This window comes from Marmota flaviventris, chromosome 17 (assembly GCF_047511675.1).
Source record: "Marmota flaviventris isolate mMarFla1 chromosome 17, mMarFla1.hap1, whole genome shotgun sequence".
Taxonomy (NCBI): Eukaryota; Metazoa; Chordata; class Mammalia; order Rodentia; family Sciuridae; genus Marmota; species Marmota flaviventris.
In genome coordinates this window covers 44,174,400-44,193,484 of record NC_092514.1, presented here as the reverse complement: position 1 = coordinate 44,193,484, position 19,085 = coordinate 44,174,400, and the positions used below count along the sequence as shown (strand labels likewise).

At 37.4% G+C, this 19,085-nt stretch overlaps 2 protein-coding genes across 20 annotated transcripts in view; one reads left to right on the top strand and one right to left on the bottom strand.

Moving 5' to 3' along the window:
* The window catches only part of Ppm1e (protein phosphatase, Mg2+/Mn2+ dependent 1E), a 143,469-nt gene extending 140,286 nt beyond the window's left edge, over positions 1-3,183 (top strand). The window contains exon 7 of the mRNA XM_034637273.2: positions 1,848-3,183. Coding sequence (XP_034493164.2) covers positions 1,848-2,884 — 1,037 coding nt within the window. The 3' untranslated portion in view covers positions 2,885-3,183. The remainder of the gene's footprint in view (positions 1-1,847) is intronic.
* Positions 1-19,085, bottom strand: part of Trim37 (tripartite motif containing 37) — a 260,965-nt gene that overhangs the window by 141,598 nt on the left and 100,282 nt on the right. For 4 of the 19 annotated variants that reach the window (XM_071603113.1, XM_071603112.1, XM_071603120.1 and 1 more), the window contains exons 23-24: positions 17,667-17,801; positions 16,080-16,158 (exon numbers count right to left, since the gene is read on the bottom strand). In XM_071603113.1, coding sequence (XP_071459214.1) covers positions 16,080-16,158; positions 17,667-17,801 — 214 coding nt within the window. Of the gene's footprint in view, positions 1-4,488; positions 4,729-8,895; positions 8,948-14,563; positions 14,671-14,948; positions 16,159-17,666; positions 17,802-19,085 lie in introns of those variants that run through there. The other 15 variants (XM_071603107.1, XM_071603110.1, XM_071603106.1 and 12 more) reach the window with 10 other exon arrangements.

The window sequence follows — 19,085 nt, the reverse complement described above, 5'->3', positions numbered from 1 at the left end:
TTCCAGGAGTCATCCACGAGGTTTTTGTTGCACTTTCTGGACCTACTTAAGGATTAAACAAAAATGTAAAATGTTGGAAAGGAATCTTTTTGAGCAAGAGAGAACCTATAACAGATATGAGGAACAATGAATACATAGCCAGGTCACTTAAGTATAGTTATCTTCATTTTATCTTCCCCTAGTCAGAAAGTTTATTCTAGTGCAATGGGAAAAGACAGTAATTAATAAGTTGTATAGGTAATAATTGGAAGAGCTAGAATTTGGAGCCAGGCAGTTTAGATACCATTGTTGGTGTTCTTAACCACTAAGTTATATGCCACTCCTTTTTCTAGCACTGAGAGGTTGAGGACACCAGCTAGGCTGTAAACTATAGAAAAACAACAAAGGTAAACAATGAATGGAGCTGGCTAGTGCTCTAAACCTCAAAGTTCCAAAGGCTTCTTTTTTGTGGTACTGAGGATTGAACCTAGGGGCTCTACCACTGAGCTACATCCCTAGCCCTTTTTATTTTTTGTTTTGAGACAGGGTGTAACTAAAGTTATAGAATCTGGCCTTAAAACTTGTGATCCTCCTACCTCAGCCTCCTGAGTAGCTGGGATTACAGGCGTGCATCACCATGCCCAGCACCAAAGACTATGTAGGTGATCTCAGTAATATGGTGATAGAAACATGGGCCCAAGGTCTCTAGTTTATCTATGTACACATTACTCCCCAACATTTACCTGTGTCTTTGCTTATGCTATTCCCGCAAGCAAAGGGGAAAAATGCCTAGTGATAACTAACATATTCTTCAAGGCTTAGCTCAAAATTCATTCTGTGAGTAAATGAAAAGCAAGAAAGGAAGGCCCAGTAGGGCCTTGGGGACTGGGGGCGGTGCATAGTGTCACAGTTGTTAAGAAGTAGGGGGATTAACAATAAAAATAGAAGGGGGTAATCAGAGATATATGAAGAAAGCAAGAACATGGTAATTTGAAGGGAAAAATGGTTGTATATTTTGTGTGTGTTCTCTGGAAGTCAAATAAAGCAGCATTACAAAGTACAAATCCAGGCGGACTTAGAACCAGGAGACATGCATTCAGGTTCCCTGTGTGAGGCCTGGCTTGAGGGAGCCACACTTGAATTTCAAAATCCCTTGTAACTCAGACCTTTCTCTGTGCTCACAACATGAAGCTATTTATTGATTTATAAATAAGAATAGAACAAAAATTGTTTAATGAAGAGAATGATCAGAACTTTGGTTTTATTTTTTTCAATGTAGACTTGTTTTTCAAGTCACAGTTTAATTAAACCTAACCATCAGTAAAAAACTGATCTACTAAGTCAACAAGGACTGAATTTCTCAGTACAGCAACAAACTTAGATTTAATATTAGTTGCTGCCATACTCAGCAAAGCCTAAATAATAGCCAGAACACAAGATTCAGAGTATAAACTAGATAAGGAATGAAGTTCAGTGACTGGCAAATTTTTAACTGGGATGAAACCATAAGCAGAATCTGATTAACAGAAATTTTTATCTAAAATTATTTGATAAATTATTTTCATTAAATCCCAGAGGGTGCTGCATATGGTGACATATACCTGCAATCCCAGTGACTGGGGTGGCTGATGGAGGAGGATCTCAAGTTCAAAGCCAGCCTCAGCAATTTAGTGAGACCCTCTCTCAAAATTAAAAATAAAAAGGGCTGGGGACATTGCTCAGTTGTAAAGCATCCTGGGTTCAAGACACTTTTTAGCCATTGTTTTCCATCTTTTGCTTTCCTTATACCTCCCCTGTCCACTTTCTATTAAAAAAAAATTATGATCAGATGTCTGCTTTCTGATGGTCCCACTTTTTAATTCCCACAGGAGATGCTGAACACAAGCCATATATCTGTGGGGATGCAGATTCCGCCTCTACTGTTTTGGATGGGACAGAAGACTACCTCATTCTGGCCTGTGATGGCTTCTATGATACTGTGAACCCTGATGAGGCAGTGAAAGTTGTGTCTGACCACCTGAAAGAGAATAATGGAGACAGCAGTATGGTTGCCCACAAATTAGTGGCATCAGCTCGGGATGCTGGGTCAAGTGATAACATCACTGTTATTGTGGTATTCCTAAGGGACATGAACAAAGCTGTAAATGTTAGTGAGGAATCAGATTGGACAGAGAACTCTTTTCAAGGAGGGCAAGAAGATGGTGGGGATGATAAGGAGAATCATGGAGAGTGCAAACGCCCTTGGCCTCAGCACCAGTGCTCAGCACCAGCCGATCTAGGCTATGATGGGCGTGTGGATTCATTCACTGATAGAACTAGCCTGAGCCCAGGGTCCCAAATCAACGTGCTGGAAGACCCAGGCTACCTAGATCTCACACAAATAGAAGCAACCAAACCTCACAGTGCCCAGATTTTGCCATCAGTTGAGATGTTTGGTCTTGGTGCACCAAAGCAAGCAAATCTTATTAATGAGCTAATAATGAAGGAAAAATCAGTTCGATCATCATTGCCTGAACGGAATGGTGCTGAAGAGTTTCCAGGGCAGCAGATATACAGAATGGAGAGCTTGTCTCTTGTCTGTTCTGGGTTGGAAAATGAACAGTTCAAATACCTGGGAAAAAGAGTTTCTAGATTGTATCATTTACGCCACTACTACTTCAAGAGGTGGCACGGATTCAGGTTCAATCCAAAGTTTTATTCATTTCTCTCTGCTCGAGAGCCTTCCCACAAAATGGGCATCAGCCTGTCCTCACTTACTCGAAGTGGGAAGAGAAATAGGATGTTAAGAAGTTATGTGCCATGGAGGGAAAATAGTTGGAAAGGGTATAGTGAAAATACAATGAGAAAGGTCAGAAAGAGTAATGATATTCCATATGCAGATCTTCTCTGGAGCTATAAAATATAATACGTTTTCTTTACAGTAGGCTAGCTAGCTATCCCTCAATTAAAAACAACACTATCAGAGTAGAAACAAGGTAGACATTTCTAAACACATGTGCTTCAGTATGAATCCATGGATGGGTCAATTCTTAAATGTAAATAGATCTCTAGGAAACTCAAATTACAGTGTTTTCAATCTAAAAAAAAGTATTGGCGGTTTCACTAGCAAAATTATACAACTGGTCCCTGTGATGTGTCTCTACACCTACATAAATCCCCTCTCCAGCACCCCTTCACGTCACTAGTGGAAACTTGAAAGTTATTTCAGTCAGGATATATTGAAATATATAGTGTTGAAATCTCAACTCAGTTGAAATCTGGTCTGATGTGCCTAATCTACTTACAGAGAACAATGAAGAACTAAATTAGGAAACATCCCTCAAGATCCTGGGGACTAAGAAAGATCCCCCCAACCTTTTTTTTTTTGGCAGGTGAAAGGCTAAAAGCCATATGGGTTTTAACTGGTAATGATGAAAGTGGAAAACTAGTGTAAAAGTGTCATATTCTCAGGCTTGTGAGGCAGTATACAAAGATTTATTGACTTTTTTTTCTCTGTAACATAAAACATTTTGAATCAAATATTTCCTAGGGCAGCAGTTACTTGGGAGTTTCATAACCTGTTATGGTGCTTTTGGTGGAATTTTTATTTGTCATTTTATGAGACCACTGTCAGCTGGTTTTAATCTATGATGCTAATGTGTTTTCATTGTACCTCATCTCAGGAATAAAACTGGTTTAATAGAGATGATGTCAGGTACAAACATACACAAGAATCAAAATGCCATTTAAAAAGAAAGTTAAATACCATTTTTTTTGAAGTTCACACATAGCAAAGATATGTACTACTATAATATATAAAAAGTGGCTTTGGAGAATGAAAAATGCCCATTTTAACTTCTCTAATATTGTTTTTCCCAAGGGAATGAAGTAATTGGTATGCAGGAGGCTGAAAGTACTGCCTAAAGTGAACACAGATGCCAAATGCAAAGGAAAATGCAGATTACTGAGCCAGGTCTGTGTAGTTACAATTGGAAGATATGAGCCAATAGAAACAAGGTACATGCAACTTCATACTGCAGGGACAGGATGTGCGCTTATTTCAATATTTAGTTCTATTTGACAATTTTGCTATTTCTGCAGTTTTAAGCCAGTAAAAGACAGCAAATAAATTATCAGATTCATAAATTATCAGATTCATTCAGGGAAGCACCCTCTTATTCTCTCAGAACCATGGAGTCCCCCAGTTGCCCTTCCCTAGTTGACTAGGGACCAGCCATGCCCACAGAAAGGAGTAGCCCTGCTGTACTGACTGATCACTCATGCAAGCTGGATGTACTAAATGTCCACCATCTAATCATGTTTTTACATGCTGATACAATTGGTTTATGTTCCCTAGACCTAGGGAGTAGGACTAAAATTCCATAACATAGATGAGACAAAGACACAGATGACTGTAGCATATTACAGGGGCCAGTATGGCTATATCAAGTAATTAAAAAAAAAAAAAAAAACAAACACTTTAGCAACAATCAGATTGTTAATCTACAGATTTTATTTTTTAAAATTTGGATGTTAAGTAGAGATTTTCATTATTTGTTTTCTCTTGACTTTGAAGTAATTTATTCTTTCCTCAGTCTTGTGACACATGGTTGAAAAGGAGAGAATAAGTAACGTCTCCAGCTATATATATTACAAATTTTCATCATTCTGATGCTTTGCCCCATACATGTACCTCACTTATATCATTTTCTGAAGCCTAGATCATGTTGACAACCCTCCAGATGCAGTCTCAGTTTCAAATCAGATTATCTAAGGAAACAAAACACAGGCAGCAGAATATTGGTATACATTATAGTCCAAAATGCTTTTTTTTTTTAAAAGAACTTTCCATAGTTGTCTCTTTTGGTCAGATCTGGCAAAAGGGAAGAAGTTACAATGATAAGCTTTTTTAGTGAGGAAAAAGATGGCTGGATGGAACTGGGACAAACAGACACATTTTTAAAGGTCTGGGTTTTGTAGGTCTGACTATATAGCAGTGTTAACTCCATTTCTCATATCATTAGCTCTCTCTAGAAAAACAGAAAAGTAGTTCTAGTGTGGTCAATAAACCAATATTGTAAAAAATAGCAACTATTCATTTGTTCACAATACGCGTAATCATAGGGTAGTTAGGTACCATTTGTAAGGTAAGTCCTTTAAAATTCTATAACACATTATTAAAGTAGTGGTTATTGGTCTGATATATGCTGCTCTTGGTTCTATACAGTAGATAAAAAGCAGTGCTTTGTGAAATGCAGTGTTAATATTAATGCCACTGGTGATAGAAAGTAGCTCCCTTCAGTTCAAATCCTGTGCCCTTATTTGCTGCTTGCTAACGTAAGCAATAAGTAACCCTCTAACTAATGGTATCTACACATTTCTGTAACTTGTATTTAATGATGGTGTATCTGGTGATTGTAAAAATATTAGATATAAAAGTATAATATACACTAACTGTTAATGCTGAGGTATAGTCTGAATTATGTGTTTTGTACCTTTACTCATCGTGTAATTTAGTGGTGGTGAACGTTCTACACTCAATCCATAAAGAGTGGCAGTATCCCTTTTTCAACTTACCATGATCTGCATCAATTTGTTTGCCTGCTAAACAAGTTTTGTTAGAATAGGAAATAGTAAAAACAAAACAAATATAAACAAGAAAAGTGTAGTACTGGTTAGGGAAACAGACTTCAAGTCACCATCTGAAGTTATTATAAACTCCTTGTACATTCACTGTGAGTTTCAAGGGGCGTCAGTCCCTAATTTAAAGGTTTCCTTTTTCACTTTCTAGATGTGTACTTTTGAGGGATATCTGAGGTTAGGCAACATTACAGCACCAAATACTTGGGGCTATTAATCCCATTTAGGTCTGTACTACAGGGGTCAGGTAGAAACACATGTATATACCTTTTCTTTACCTAGAAGTGCCATCCATTGTCCTTGAAATACAGCGACTAGAATTCCTATTACATTTAATTTTAAGTCGGAGGCTCCTTGAAAGTTAACACCTTAACCAAGGACAATGTCAATCATGTCAATGTCAACACTGAGTCTAATTCTGACCACATTTATAGTGGTATAGCATCAACACTGCATTTTCATGACAACCACACTCCATTGTTGGAACACTGTGCAATGGGCAGATGAAAATGACCCATTTTCAGATAAGATTGCTGTGGTCAAGTACTTCTTTCCCCAAGTACTTGCCGAGAATTTGTGAGAAAATGATCTCAATAATTTTTTGTGTGGTGCTGGGGATTGAACCCAGGGCCTTGTACATGAGAGGCAAGCACTCTGCCAACTGAGCTACATCCCCAGCCCTCAATTATTTTAATTTTTAAAAATTTGTTCACTCAATGAGCATTTTCAAGCAAGGCCATAGAAGGGGAGATACAACAATTTAGTTCACACCTTATCATGGGACAAATTTTTCTTTGGATCATAAATCAGCATGATCTGTGAAAAGATTAAATACTGCCAGTATTACAACACAGCTATCTTCCAGACATATGGTACTGTACTGAAAAAATAATTACTTCCTCCAGCAGCATTTTATGTATTCTGAAGACTATATTTATTCTACTAATTAGAAAAAAAATGAAACAGGACAGGGAACTCCAGACTGATATAGCAGTTACTATTGAAAAGGAAATACTTTAAATTAACTTTGATGTATTAAATAATCCAGATACATCATTGTTAACTCTCTAGGTGCTCTTTGGTGAGAGACAGGCTTTCTCTTGTTCATGTCATTTCTCTGCAAAGAATTCTTTATGGAGTGAAGTGAATATTTCTTATCAAGTAAATTTATCAATTTACAAACCTGCTGTACAGATCACTTTTGAGTTCAGTTGTAATCATGAGTGATCCTTCATATTTTATTTATTCAAAATGTTCATTCAGGTAAAGAATATGTTTGAAATTTTGCCAATATCTTAATAAACCCAGTAATTTAAAATCACTAAGTCATTTTTTTTTCTTTAAGAGAAAGCTAAATTATTTAATACTTAAATTACACAAATTGGGGTTGGGGGGGGGGGCATCCCGGGAAAGCCTTAATTAGGGACATTAACAGTGGAGTTAGTGAGAATTCATTCCTTTTCGGAATGGGGAACGCTTTGCGTGTTATCTTTGTGTGGGGGCCATTCTAATCTCTGTGTAGTTTTTTTTTTTTAAAATATTTATTTTTTAGTTTTCAGCGGACACAACATCTTTGTTTGTATATGGTGCTGAGGATCGAACCCGGGCCGCACGCATGCCAGGCGAGCACGCTACCACTTGAGCCACATCCCCAGCCCCTCTGTGTAGTTTTAATGTCAGTGTATGTTCACCCAACCACTCAAATTTTCCTCTTTTGAAACTAAATGGGCATGGGCAAAGTAAAGCAAAAGATAAGAATCTAATGAGTTATTCGGTTGAATGTCTTTATGGAGGTTTTCTGTAATAACAGGAGACAAATGTGGGGGAAAGAAGTAGGGCAATTAAGCAAGACAACTGCATCTAAGGAAATGGAACTAACCCCCCTAAACCTAGTTAACACATTGTGAAATTTGAAAGCCTTAATGGTGAGAACACTAATTTCCTAAATTAACTCAGTCCTTAGCATGACTTCATGTACAGAAAAAAAAACTTTTTTTTGAAAGGATACTTGAAGGGGTTTGTTTGAAATCTCTCTTTGAAACAACACACTGCCAGATATAAGGCATAATAAAATCATTTGAACTTAGTGGAAAGAATCACAGCTCAGAAGGAGAGAAGATACTTAGCATGCCATAGCACCGTTAAAAAAAAAAAATGGGGAGCTGGGGTTGTAGCTCAGTGGTAAAATGCTTGGGTTATATCTTCAACACCTCATAAAAACAAAATAAAGGTTAAATGAAAAAAAAATTCTGGATAGTTTTTTTTTTTTTTTGGTGCTGGGGATTGAAATCAGGGCCTTTTGCACGCTAAGTACACTCTATACCACTACACTCCCAGCCCCGCGTCATCTATTGATATCTTTGAACACTTCAAACAAATGGGTTTCTTTCCCAAGACTCAAAAAAAAAAAAATGCTTTTCACTGAGCAGCTTGGTTTGGCTCCAGTCATGGAACCTCTAGGTAAGATGTGCCCCACCCTCATGATGCAAGCAGGGCCCCTCATAGGTTCTAATTCTTCTGATCCTGATTTAGAACCAGGGAAACAGATGTGAAAAATGTCCAGAATGATTCACATTTAGAGAAACAATTTTCCAAATGAGTAGATGGACAGATGAAAAAGTCCCTGCCAGTCATTACGCGGGATGACATGAAAGCTAGAGCGTAAGGGCTGAGCAACTAAGCCAAGTAGAGTTGTAATAGACTAATCAAGAAGAACAAAACAGTGAGAGAGAAGCCCAGGGAGCAGCCCTTTCAAAAGGACATTAGGAGACATTACAGGACTTGGGCCAGCACTCTAGCTGGGCAGAGCAGGAACAGAAGGAGCAGTCACTATAAATGTGTCTGATCTGTTCTAAGAAACAGCTCAGTCCATAATATGTGTCCCAAACTATAGATGGCTGATGTTACCATGTTCTCTTAGGCCTCCCAATTAGAGTTTTAAAACTTCTATAAATCCGGACTAAAAGTATATGCTCTTGGAGTTTTCTATTTTCCAAACATACTTTTTTTACTTTTTTATTTTTGGTACCCAGGGGTACCTGACCACGCCACATCCCCTTTTTATGTTTTATTAGCGAGACCCTAAGGCTGGCATTGAACTTGCAATCCTGCCTCAGCCTCCCATGCCCCTGGTATTATAGATGTGCACCACTATGCTCGGCACCCTATTTTCTAAACTTTTAACAAATCACCTCTTTATGGATAAAAATGGCCCGTTTTCAAATTACAGTTTTAAAATTATACTGTCTTTACTTCAACATGTACTTCACTTTTTTTTTTTTTTTTTTTAATACCTACTTTCAGCTTCTGCTCTGATGTAGAGCTAGAAGGAACAACACTGCTTCCATTCCTACAATGAAAAACAGCCAGTTTAACTGCAAATTATGACTTTTTGAACACTGGAAAATTGAGGTTGAAGAATAACCAACTGGCCTAAAGTTGACAGGCTCTTACAGGGGCAGTGGAGCACTAGTTTCCCTAGGGTAGCCATGAGCAGACACTGGAAAAAACAGCTAACGTGACAACTGGTAAAGGCAGAGTATGGGCTGGAAAGAGTGTGGAGTCCTGGGGGCCTAGAGAAAAAGCACTCTCTTCAGGCTTTTTCTTCACAAACTCTACTAAGTGTTCACAGAAAAAAAGACTGGAAAGAGCCCTAACAAGAGTTAACTGTGGTGCAGACCCAAAAGAGGTATACAACAACCTTGTGGAAAGGTTCAAATCTGTCCCCCTATCTCCTCTATGAAACAGAAGTGCTCTTCTATTGGAGGAGGAAATACTGCTTTACTTAGGGCACTGGTGGCAGTGGTTCCTGGAGGTGAGGGAAGGCAACAGGGTAAGGACAGGAATGTCACTGGCCCTACAACTAGCTGGGAAGGGGCAAGTAAACTGAAAAGGCCCTGTCGGTCCAAACCTAGTGTCTAAAACTGCAGCTTAATCTGAGAATGTGAGCCCCCAGTCAGTCTTCAAATAACAGCACAATATTTCTGGTAGAAGGATGAGAGATCACCAGAAGCATAAAGGAGCTAGAGGTTTAGCTCAGTAGTAAAGCATGTGCTTAACATATGCAAAGTGCTGGACTTGAACCTTATAGCCCCCAACAAAAACAGACCCTCTGTAAGGGTACAAATAGAAGTTATATGCTTAGGGGAGAGACTGCCCTGCCAATTCAACCCCCATCAGCAAAACCAGATATTGCAATAGGAACCTGAAATAATCACTAGGGTCAATCATAGCAACAGCAAGCCTTGAGCCAAACTCCTAACTAGATAATCTCTGCAATGAAGGTCTAAGCAACAGAAAAGGCCTGCTCACTTTCAGTCATAAATATCCACAAAGCATCTAATCTTCTGTTTAACATGAATTGCTTTTAACAAAATACACTGAGGCATGTGAAAAGGCAAGGAAAAATTGCACTTGGAAGAGATGAAGCAATCATTAGAAACCAGACAAATATAACAGGCATTTTGGAACTGAGGGTTTTTTTGTTTTTGTTTTTAAGGCCAGTGCTAGGAAGCAAACCCAGGGCCTTGCACATGCTAGGCAATGCTCCAGTTCTGAGCTATACCCCTAGCTTGAGCAAGAATTTTAATTAAATTTGATTAATGTTAAGGACAGCAGTGGCCAACATGTAAGATTATGTGTGTGATGTCAGCAAAGAGATGGAAATTATAATTAAATAGAAACGTTAAAAACAAAAACTCCACCATAACTGTAATTGGCTCATCAGTAAATTCTGTGGTGATGAGAAGAGAACTAGTAAACCTGAAGTAAGTCAACAAAAAGTACCCTCACTGACATACAACACATTAAGAGTGAAGGAAACACCAGAACAAAATAAACCCAGAACAGAACAAGTACACAGGAGCTGTACAAACATCAGTGTGACATACGCATAATTAATGACACACATGAAACCACAGATCCAAGAAGCTTAGATAAATACTAAAATCCCCACAACTGCAGGGTACACACCTGTAATCCCAGGGATCAGGAGGCTGAGACAAGAGGACTTCGAGTTCAAAGCCAGCCTCAGCAAAAGCGAGGCGCTAAGCAACTCAGTGAGACCCTGTCTCCAAATAAAATACAAAATAGGGCTGGGGATGCGGCTCAGTGGTTGAGTGCCCCTGAGTTCAATTCGTGGTACTACCCGCCACCCCCTAAAAAAAAAAACCACATCTAAGAAAAAGAAAGCTCCTTTCAGATGATCACACTGGTAAATTTTACCAATTAAAGAATAAAATCTCGGGCTGGGGTTATAGCTCAGTGGTACAGCACTTACCTAGCACATGTGAGGCACTGAGTTCAATCCTCAGCACCACATAAAAATAAATAAAGTTATTGTGTCCATCTATAACTTAAAAATATTTAAGAAGAATAATAATATACACAACCAATTCTACATGTTTTTTTTTTCCAGGAAAAAGGAGATTCATTTTATGTGTTCAGCATTACTCTATGGTTGTAAAATCAGATGAAGAGCAATAAAACTATGGACCAATATCCTTCATAAATATAGATGCAAAAATCCTCAGCAAGATATTAGCAATATAAACAAATGCCACTCAGCACCCATTAGAATGGCTAAAATAGCCAGGTATGGCAGCACTTGCCTGTAATCCTAGCTACTCAAGAGGCTGAGGCAGGAGGATTGCCAAGTTTCAGGACTGCCTGGGCAATGTAGTGAGACCCTGTCACAAAATAAAAATGGCTGGGGATGTAGTTTGCTGGCCTATCATGCACTAGGCCCTTGGTTCAATCTCCAGTACCAGGAAAAAGGAATTCCTAAAATAACAAAAATTCCAAGTGTTTGGGTGTGGGGAATACAATTGAAACTCTAATTAGTGTCTGGTGGTAATGTAAAATGGTAGTTCTACTTAAAAGTATATCAGCTTCTTATAAAATTAAATTTACATGACTTAATACAATGAATTCTGACAACAACTACCTGCAGTTAAGCCAATCAAACTTTACAGATTTAGGGCAAAGTCTTCTGTTAAGACTGCCCTCACTTCAGACACCAGCTTCAAGTTCAGGGGTCCCAGGACACCCTCACTTTGGAACAAGTGGCTACAACAAGTTTAGGGGTTCCCACCATTCCACTGAGTTTAATTAATTCATTAGAACAATGCACAGAACTCAGGAAAGCACTTTACTTATTATTATTTTATTATGACATAAGAAAACAACTATGAACCAGCCAACACACACCACATAGGCTGAGGTTTGTGAGGTCCAAAATGTGAATGTTCTTTGTCCTCCATACAAGTTACCCTATAAGTACATTGATATTTATTATATAATGATGATAATAATAATAATGCATAGTGCTGTCATCCACAGAACCTCCCCCAAGCTTCAGTATTCAGTGTTTGATTGGGATTTCATTACCTAGGCATACTGAATGACTGACAAGGAGGTTGAATTCAGCTGAGCTGATACCACATAGCCTAGAGCCTTAATAACATGGCTGGTGTTTTTGATGTGGCCAACCACCATCCTAAGTCATCTCATTACCATAAACTGGCAGAACCCACCATAAATAATTCCTATCACTTAGAAAATTTCAAAGATTTAGAGGTCACTTTCTGGGACCTGGGATAGAGGCTAGCCGATTCTATATTACAAACTGGCAATCCCACCAGTAGGCATATAAAATTATAGAGAATACTTAAACTTACATAAAAATATACATGCAAATCTGTATAAGGTTCACAAACAGCCAAACTGCAAATAACCTAAATGTCTTTCAGTGGGCAAATTCCATTATATAATAGACTACTACTGGGCAATAAAAAAGGAAAAAAATACTGATTCACACAAGATGGATTAAAAAATTCATTTTACCAAGTAAAAGGCTACATGTTGCATGATTTCATTTATATGGCAAAGGGAAAATTAAAGACAGAGAACAAATCAATGATAACAAGGAGTTTGGGAAGGAGATGTATATGTACAAAGGGCTATCACAAATGAATTTTTAGGGTGGACGGAAAATGTTCTGTGTAGCACTGGTGGTGGATACATGACATTTGTCAAAACCCACAGAGCTGTATACCAAAAAGATTGAATTTTAAAATATGTAAATTAAAAAAAAATCAACCAGGATGTGTGTGGGAGGAAAGAAAGCAGACTATAATGATGAATCTAACTGTATCACAAATGAACCAGAATCACGGCGAAGAGGAAAGAAAGGAACCAATGTAGTTTTGAATCTAAGGACCTAAAAAACTTTGCAAGAGTATTGTGACATGATCTTGAGAGACTAAAAGAACTATACACTAGCCAGGTGCAGTGGCACATAAATTACAGTTCCAGCTTTACTTGGGAGACTGAGAAGAATTGCTTGAGCCCAGATCGAGCTGAGCCTGAAATTCCCATTCCAAATAAAACACAAAAACAAGCACCAAACTCTAGATGGTAATTCCCCTCCCAAGGGGATATGTTAAAAAAACTAATTGACTTGTGCATTAGGGTTAAAAAATTAAGTTAACCTACTATAGCTAATGAGAGCCAGGCTTCTCACTGTTCTCACTGTTACCTCCTGTAAGAGGGAGGTCTAGAATGAGCCCTGTGGAGCTGGACTGGTGGTGTTTCCCTTAAAACAAAATCCCCCAAAGATTTATACACATAGATCCAGTAATACATATAAATGTGTGAATCTGCATGACTCAGCACGCGTGCGCACACACACACACATACATTTCCTATTCTATCCACTGAGAGGGACTAGAAGCAGTGAAGCCCTAGTATCAATAAGCACATTAGCATCCACATCTTCGTTTCTAAATATCATTCTCTAAGAAAAGGAGCCAGGGTTCCTCAAGTAGTAAGGAAAAAAAAAACAACAGACCAAAGGGGACATATCACAATGACATTAAAAACCTAAGAGAGTTTCCAGTGACCAAAACTGTAACAAGCTGAGCTATGGAAATAATCATAGTGTTGGATCCTAATTCAAAGATCAAAACAAAGGATCGAACAGAAGATCAAACAGAGTATCGAACCCAAGGGCCTTTCACGCACTAGGCAAATACTCTACCACTGGAACTATATCCCCAGCCCAGCTGGATCACTGTTCTACAGTTATACAAAGGCATTAACAAAAGCAAAAGCTGGACTAAAAGGTACATCTCAAAATAAACTTTAAAAATAGGACAATCTTTAGGTTTTTAGTTACTAGTTATCAAAATGTTGGGCTTGATTTAAGTGTGATGAACTGGAAAAAGCACTAGAGCAACAGTTCATCCCATTCTTGTGTTGAACCTTAAGAGCATCATACGACCTCCTGGAACCTCAGGTTCTTCTGCCAAAGGGGGACAAGACACAACTCATCCATCTCAAAGGTTACTGAAGGATTCAATGACCCAGGTGGTCAAAGTTGTCCAGAAATGATATATACATGCACAATATAAGCATTACTCTTACCTCTTTAGGCCTAAGAGAAAACCCTTATTCAGCAGAGGTTTTTTAGGAATTAAGATAAAAACACTAAATACTGAAGCAAGGTAACAGTGGAAAGAAATGCCCTTCAGCAAAAGCTGTTAAGTTAAAAAAAAAAAAAAAGTGAAGACCATTAGGATACACTATGTGGTGCAGAAGCTGGGCATGGTCATGCACGCCTATAATCCCAGAGGCTCAGGAGGCTGCGGCAAAAGGATCTCGAGTTCAAAGCCAGCCTGAGTAGCTTAGCAAGGCCCTAAGCAATAACACCCTGTCTCTAAATAAAATATAAAAAAGGGCTGGGAATGTGGCTTAGCCCCAGTACGGGGGCAGGGGGCGGGGGCAGTGGTACAGGAAGGTAGGACAATCAGAGCAGAGCGAGGGATTCTTCTCCTGTCCCTCTGCCCGTTCTCACTGCTACCTAGTATCTAGCATGGCCAACACAGGCATGCTGCATCTATGAATAGGGAAACAGTGTTCCTGGCATAATTAAAGAACTGGGAACAAAGTTGGGTATTGCACACACCTGTAGTTCCAGCTACTTGGAAGGCCGAGAAAGGAGGATTGTTGGAGCCCAGGAGTTCAAGGCCAACCTGGCAAACAACAGAGACACCTTGTCTAAAAAAGAAAGAACTGGAAACAGAGTTGGTATGTAAAGTGGCTAGGAACGAGGAGAAGAATTATATCTTCCAAAGACTCCCCTACTAAAAGCTAACTAATCTGAATTAAAAGCTATCTATGAAAAAAGCTTTTGGTCTTCCAGGTTTATTACAATTATGGAACAACTAAGTGAGAAGCTGCCCATCACCCCTGTTCAAAAAATGATCTTGTCTACATTACTAAACAGCTACAAGCAAGAGCAATAGAAAAACGGGTATCTGGTCCCACTTTTAATAAACTGCAGAGCCGCATTTTCTCAAGTTAATTTTATTAACAAAAAGTGCAAACTATTCTGAAAAGAAGTAAACTATAAGTAATAGCATTCATCAAGATATTAGATACGGAAAAATGAATAATATTAAGTAAAACAAGCTGATGACATGTCTTTCACATGTACATATAGTTATTCATGCTTTTTCAACAGTCTTGATCAATTCAGTGTAATTTCCATGAACATATAGCAGCTCAAACACAAATTCAGAAGCACGGTGGCAAAGTTTGGCAATTATTTTGGGGGTAATTATGAGTATGTAAGACAATCTGATATCAACTTCACTTTGATGTAACCTACTATGCAGTATGTATATTTAAATTTATTGACTCTGAAGCAATATTCAATGAAAATAGAGTTTTAAAATATTTGTTGCACTATATTTTATGAGGCAGAAAAAATGAAATAGTTTTCAATGATCTTTCACATGACCAGGAACATAACCAATCCATATTAACTAAGTTCATTTTAAATACATATGCAAAGTCACACAACAGAAAGATGTGCCGTTAAACAGGTACCAATACTTAAACAAGAAAGAAAAGATAAACAAACTTTAGTCTGTCAACATACTCCAAAGAGGAGATCCAGTCTAGTGTTACTTCAGTCATTCACAAAAAGTGTCTATAGGACAGAATCTATTTATAGGTAATTTTTCTATTCACTAATCTATAGGTCCTAATGAAACAAACTGTGATTAAGACCTGAAATATAAAGGTAGTCATTTAAACACAACAGGTGTTTAGCCAAAGACAGAGCACCAAGGATGAACAGGTTACTGAGTGCATGCACTGCCTCTAGTACATTTTCTGGCAGTTAACTGGTCTTCTACCTTTTGTGGATGTACTAATTTTCTAAATTAATTGAGGACAACACTGTTATTACATTAGGAAGAACTCTGCTCACATTATTAATTTTTTCCCATGTTCTACAGTCTTTACTAGAATTGTGCTACTTTCTAACAGCTCCTGAATTATTCTTTCAGGTAGAGATGATGGAAAAAAAAAGACCTAAATCTGACTATCTGGTTGATGACAAATTTGAGCACCAACTACAACAAGATTCAGGGTCAAGGTAGCTTATAAGTCAATTCTCTTGATCTGGCAATTACCTTCCACTGTTTTCATCAGTACTGAAGTGAAGATTTTCAGGGTCTGCTTGTTCACCATCAGGAAAACTGGAGTGTGTATCTAAGAAAAATTAAAAGAAAATATTTTAAATTAAAAACAGATAACAACAAAGTGTATTTTCTTTCCTAACTCTTTAAATGATCTTACCAAATGTGTTAGTGAAGAAAGAGGTGCTCAGCTGTAAACAAATCTCTGTCTTCAGAGAATATGTGATTTGAGTCAGATACAAGCAAATGCAAAGGAAAAACAAAGGAGAAAACCCAAAATGTGTAATAGACACCCACAGTGAGAAGATGAAAGGCACTGCCTCACTTTGTCCTCCCGGACTGGTGGGAACAGTTGAAGAAAGAAACAAGAAACAATGATGAAGTATACTTTCCAGACTCAAGGTGCTATAAACAATATGTATTTCAAAGCCAACTAAAGTACACATGAAAACATTACTGAGAATCCCACCAGGACTCAAAATAATTTGCCCAAAATCTGAGTGCTTGTCTTAGAAGCAGAAGAAATTGCCTTAAAACTTACAAATCATTCAATACTTGGCTCTACATTGAAAAAAGATACTAGAACACTAGGGAAATATGTAAGATACAAAGTTAACAATGCACATAAGCCTGACAATGTTGTCATTTCAGGAAATCTTACACAGCAATGCTCAGGTTGATTATTAAGGTTTCTGGATGACTTTAAACCAGTATTTCTATAATTTTCTAATACACATTCCATTATTTTACCTGTACTTCTATATGATAGAATATGAGGTTGCCATAAAATTGAAGTTTATAAAATACAAATATACATATTTACGCAAGTTTCTCTTGGTGTTTCTCCCCTAAAGATATGTTTTTGTGGGGAGAGAAAGGAATAAAACATGAATGATTCTAGGTACATTTATGACTGCACATATGGTGCAACACTACATGGTGTACAATCAGAGAAATGAAAAGTTGTGCTGCAGTGTGTACAATGAATCAAAACACATTCTGTTGTCATATATACCTAATTAAAATAAATTAATTTTAAAAAAGATTTAAAAGAAAAACGAATGATTCCATAATTTGAATGCATTTCTAAGAAATCAAAGCTATTTAAAAAGTCATATAGTTGGCTTGAAAAAAAAAAAAAAAAGAAAATCGGGGGAGGGGATCAAACATCTAAAACTTCCCCAGAGGTTGGAAAACAAGGTGGCAAATAGTAAATATTTATGTACTACAAGCCACAAATGGTCTCTGTTGAAAATTCTTCTTTGTTTCATTGTTTTTACACCTCTGTATAATTTAAGGCCATTCTTAGGTAAATAAGCTATACAAAAGCAGGCTGTGGTCTCTCTCCTCCATCAAAGAAGTGACACTCATCAGGTATCTATCTAATCAAGCCAAACATTACCCTCCAATTTTTTCTAATACTCACCATATAGTTTACCAAAAAATGTAAAAATGAAAAAAACAAAACAAAAGAAGACAAAAAGAAAAGAAGCAGAGTAAGTAGAAGCAATAGCAGCAGAAGAAAAAACATCATCAGCAATGGTTTTACTAATCTGTGTAAGATGACATTATATATTGCACCTTCATCTGGGGGCTGTGCCATGAAAGAGTCGTTAAATCCGCCCATGCTGCTGTGCTCTTCCTGCTCTTCATTCTCAGTGTCACATTCAATGTCACTGTCGCTACTAATTCCTGGCAGGAAAGGACAACATATTTCTGAAAAAAAACACTATAAGTAAAAGAGGAAAAGTTCCTTATCCATTAAGCTGAGATTCCTACTGAATTTTACAATAAATGCCCAAAATTGAAGAAACCACACCAGCAAAACCAAAAAAGTAACCACAGAAATTTCAATTCTCTTTAAATTTTTTTAGAGCAGTACTGTTACTTTTGTTCTTTAAGTTTAAAATTGAGTACCACAGTCCTTGAAAGTTGTTATTCGGAACCAGTACTAATTATACTGAGAATACCTTTTCCAAATCACTTTTTTTCTAACACGTCATAAGAGAAAAAAGAGGAACTTTTAAAATCCTCATTCACTGTAAACAGAGTCTCTATACTAACAAACATAATAAAACACATGGCCTATAATCCCAGCAGTTCAAGAGGCTGAGGCTACAGGATTGAAAATTCAAAGCCAATCTCAGCAACTCAGTGAGACCCTAAGCAAGTTAGTGAGACCCTGTTTCTAAAATATAAAAAGGGCTGGGGCTGTGGCTTAGTAGTTAGGTGCCCCTTGGTTCAATCGACAGTACAAAAACAAAACAAAAAAACCACGATATAAACATACATAGTATATGTATATAGAAATTTCCAGTAATTCTAGTCATAAGTTAGTTTCTATCCTATTTGGGCCTCTAGTTTTGTTTCTGTATGAATCAGTTGATTTAGTTTTTGGATATTTAATACATATATATTTTAATTGACATAGTAATTATATGTATTTATAAGGTACACTGATATTCCAATACATGTATACAATGTGTAATGATCAGATCTGTGTAGCAGGCATATCTACTACCATAGAAACATATCATTCTTTGTGTTGGGAACATTAAAAATATTCTTCATTAGCTACTTTAAAATATTAAGTAATTATTGTCAACCATATTTATTCTACTACTATAACACATTAGAAGTTATTTCTCCTGCCCAACTATACCCCATTACCCATTAACTATACTCTCTCCATCCTTCTGCCTTCTCTATATTCTTCTCAAGCTTTGGTTACCTCTATTTTATTCTCTACTTTGAGATCAACTTTTTACTTCCCACATATAAGTAAGATCATGTGGTATTTGTCTATGCCTAATTTATTTCACTTAATGTAAGGTCCTCTAGTTCCATCCATGTTGCTGCAAATGACAGGGAATTTCATTCTTTTCTATGGCTGATATTATACTATGTATACATGTCACTTTTTTTAATACATTCATTCATGAGCACCCAGGTTGAATTCATAATTAGCTATTGTGAAAAGTACTGTAATAAACATGCAAG